The 3,333-nt window shown below is 32.1% G+C and overlaps 1 protein-coding gene across 1 annotated transcript in view; it reads right to left on the bottom strand.

The window, feature by feature from the left end:
- The window catches only part of LOC106875431 (protocadherin Fat 4), a 483,512-nt gene that overhangs the window by 125,964 nt on the left and 354,215 nt on the right, over positions 1-3,333 (bottom strand). The window contains exon 26 of the mRNA XM_014923579.2: positions 2,692-2,944. Coding sequence (XP_014779065.1) covers positions 2,692-2,944 — 253 coding nt within the window. The remainder of the gene's footprint in view (positions 1-2,691; positions 2,945-3,333) is intronic.

The following is a 3,333-nucleotide window of genomic DNA, read 5'->3' on the forward strand; positions in this document are numbered from 1 at the left end:
TCATCATCATCATCATCATCATCATCATCATCATCATCATCATCATCATCATCATCATCATCATCATCATCATCATCATCATCATCATCATCATTATTATTATTATTATTATTATTATTATTATTATTATAAAGTGGTGAGCTGTCAGAGTTTGCCGAGCTGGCATTTTGCCTTGCACGCTGAACAAAATGCTTAACTATATTTCGTCCATCTTTACGTTCTGAGTTCAAATACCACCGACGTCGACTTTGCCTTTCATCCTTTCGGGGTCAATAAATTAAGTAGCAGTGAAACACTGGAGTAGATGCGATCGACTAGCCTCTTCCCCCAAATTTCAGGCCTTGTGCCTATAGGAGAAAGGATTATTATCATTACTGTTCTTGTTGTTGATAATGGTGGTGACGGTGGTACCAGTTGAATCCAAGTACCAGTTGAATCCTGGAGTCAATGTAATCAACTTAACTCCTCCTCTAAAATTGCTGGCCCTGTGCCAAATCTATATAGTAACATCGTATAAACCGATGTCATCATGGTGGCTATTTAAAGGCATGTGATTGGAGTCAATGAGGTTTAAATATCTCGGCCATAAACAGTACCAATGTACTAGGGGAATATGAACCGTAGATTACCTTTTGATTTGTGGTATTCCTATACGATATCCACTCGGCCAAATTAACTCTTCGACAGATTGTAAGAAGCTTAAAACATTTTCACAGATCAATTTACAATGTGGCAGTCGAATAAAAAAGCTTGGTTGAATCTATTTCATACATTATTTACTTCTCTGTACAATCCACTTAATGTGTTTCATGCAAATTACCAGTTGTCTTTAAATATTATTATCTTAACTATAAATTAGTATTTACAGACATATTGCATTAGAAGTTAGAACAGATATCATCTTCACACAATTCCACATAAAACATGTTTTTTCAATTTAAAGGCTGTTGCTATCAGCATAGAGAATATTTTCTATAAAATGTTCAGTTGCAAGGTTACAAATAACTCGAAGTAAATGGCATTAAGTATTTTTTACACTAGAGAAGTTATGTACACAATATAACGAGACATAAACTGAAAACACTGTTAGCTTCCCAAGGAAAAAGAAAGCAGAACAAATATGAGAGATACAAAGTCTGTAACTCTCGATGTTCATTGAACAGAACTATCGGAACAGATTAAATAGGAAAATACAGAAGAGCAATAGTGGACGTTCTAAGACTCATGTTTACTTCATCATAGAAAAATAGAATGATAGAGTACAAAAAGCCGAGATCCAAAATGACGCTAGGAGTATGTTGTGAAATTTTCTTTATCTGAATTTCATTGTCAATTGATCATGCAGGCTTGAAGAGACCACACAGTGTCTAATAGACTGAAGCATGTTCATAGTTATCTCAGTCTGCACACAAGCTTTAAATTTTTCTCCAAGCAGTTAATTTAATTTTGGGAGATTAATTCTAACATTTCTTGAAATTATCTTCCCAATTCTTTTAGAGTCGCTCACCAAGCTAGGTTTTTGTTTTTTCTCGGCAATAAAGAGCGATAAATGTGAAAAAAACAAACAAACAAGAACTACTTGGCTTAGTGATTAGCGGTATTGAAATCATTAATCGGACGATCATGGTTTCGATTCACTAACCGGGTGTTGCGTTGTGTTCTTGAGTAAAATACTTCATTTCACAATAATCTAGTCCATTAAACAATAAATGAGTAAACCTACGATGGATACTCGTCCCGTCCAGAAAGAATGTTATGATCTCGGTTACTTATACGCCATGGAAACCGAGTAACCGGCGCTTCGAGTCCAAAGACTGAATGCAGTAATGTTCAGAGGTCGATGATGATGGAATTAGGAGTGAAGTTTCGTTCAATTTAGGATCTTTTGCCTACTTCATTCAGTGCATCATATCTTAACGTATTTATGTAAAATTAATGTACAATGTTACATTTACATTTGTTGATATCAATTTTTACGACAACAACGTTGAAAAGTATTTGTATGTGACGGCTTCTTAATTTTTCTGAAAAACATCCGTTATTACTCACAAAATGCAAAATGTATCCATAGCTAAAGTAAGTCATCAGCAGAATTTTAAAAATGTTATAGTTAGAAGTGTTACACAAAAGAACCAAAATGTCTAGAAAGTCCAGTGTTACTGTGACTTGACAGAGTTAATGATGAAATTTCAGTAAGAATTAGAACAATCCAGAAAAAATGTTTTTTAGATTATTCATTAAAGATAATTTTAGAAATTATAGATTTTAAACGTAATGAAAATTTATAAGCTTTGAAGAGATCTGAAATAATAAGTTTTTGGAACTGTGTATCTTGAAGCGTAAAATGCTGTAAATAATAGTATGTAAATTGCGGGCTGAAAATTCTTTTGGATAGAAAAAAGTCAAAGGCTGGTAAGAATAAAATTCCTAAAATAGATAGAAAAATTCGATGAAAAATGTACGAGCCAAGTACTGTGGTAGCCCTCTAACCCCAAAATTTCAGGCCTTTTGCTCATAATAAAAAGGAGTCCATCATTCTCTGTAACCCATTATCACCGAAATTTCAGGCCTTATGCCCATAATACAAAGAAGTCCGGTATTCTCTCTAAGAAACCCAAAATACTGAGAATTGTTCTTCGTGAAGAATCAGCCTAATTTACCAATTGTTTATAAGATATGAAAAGAAGTTACCTGAGTTTTTATCGACGGTAAACTTATCAAAACTTCCATTCAGTAAAAAGTAGTCGATTTGATTATTAATTGACGAATAATCATTATCTTTTGCAACAACTTTCCCCAGCGTTGAATTAACAGGCGCAGAAGGATGTGAGTAGAATTCCATCTGTTCATTAAATATGGGGGCATTATCATTAACATCTGTCACGTTAATAATTAAAGAGGCTTGGGTTTTAAGCTGAGGTTCCACCACATTATATGAAATAATCTATAAAACAAGTGAGAAATATTAGTGAATTAAATAATACATCTTCCTGTATAATAGAATAGAAAAAGCAAATTGAAGAAAGGGAATATAAAACTCCATACAATCTCTCAGTCTGTTTTAACACACACACACACACACACACACACACACACACATGTATATGTATATATATGTATTTATATATATGTGTGTAAATATATATGTATATATATATGTATATATATATGTGTATATATATATACACATACATTTATATATATATGTGTGTATATATATGTATATATATATATGTATATATATGTATATATGTATGTATATATGAATATATATATATATATATATGCATATATATACATATGTGTACGTATATATATGTATATATATATATA

This window comes from Octopus bimaculoides, chromosome 15 (assembly GCF_001194135.2).
Source record: "Octopus bimaculoides isolate UCB-OBI-ISO-001 chromosome 15, ASM119413v2, whole genome shotgun sequence".
NCBI classification, from domain to species: Eukaryota; Metazoa; Mollusca; class Cephalopoda; order Octopoda; family Octopodidae; genus Octopus; species Octopus bimaculoides.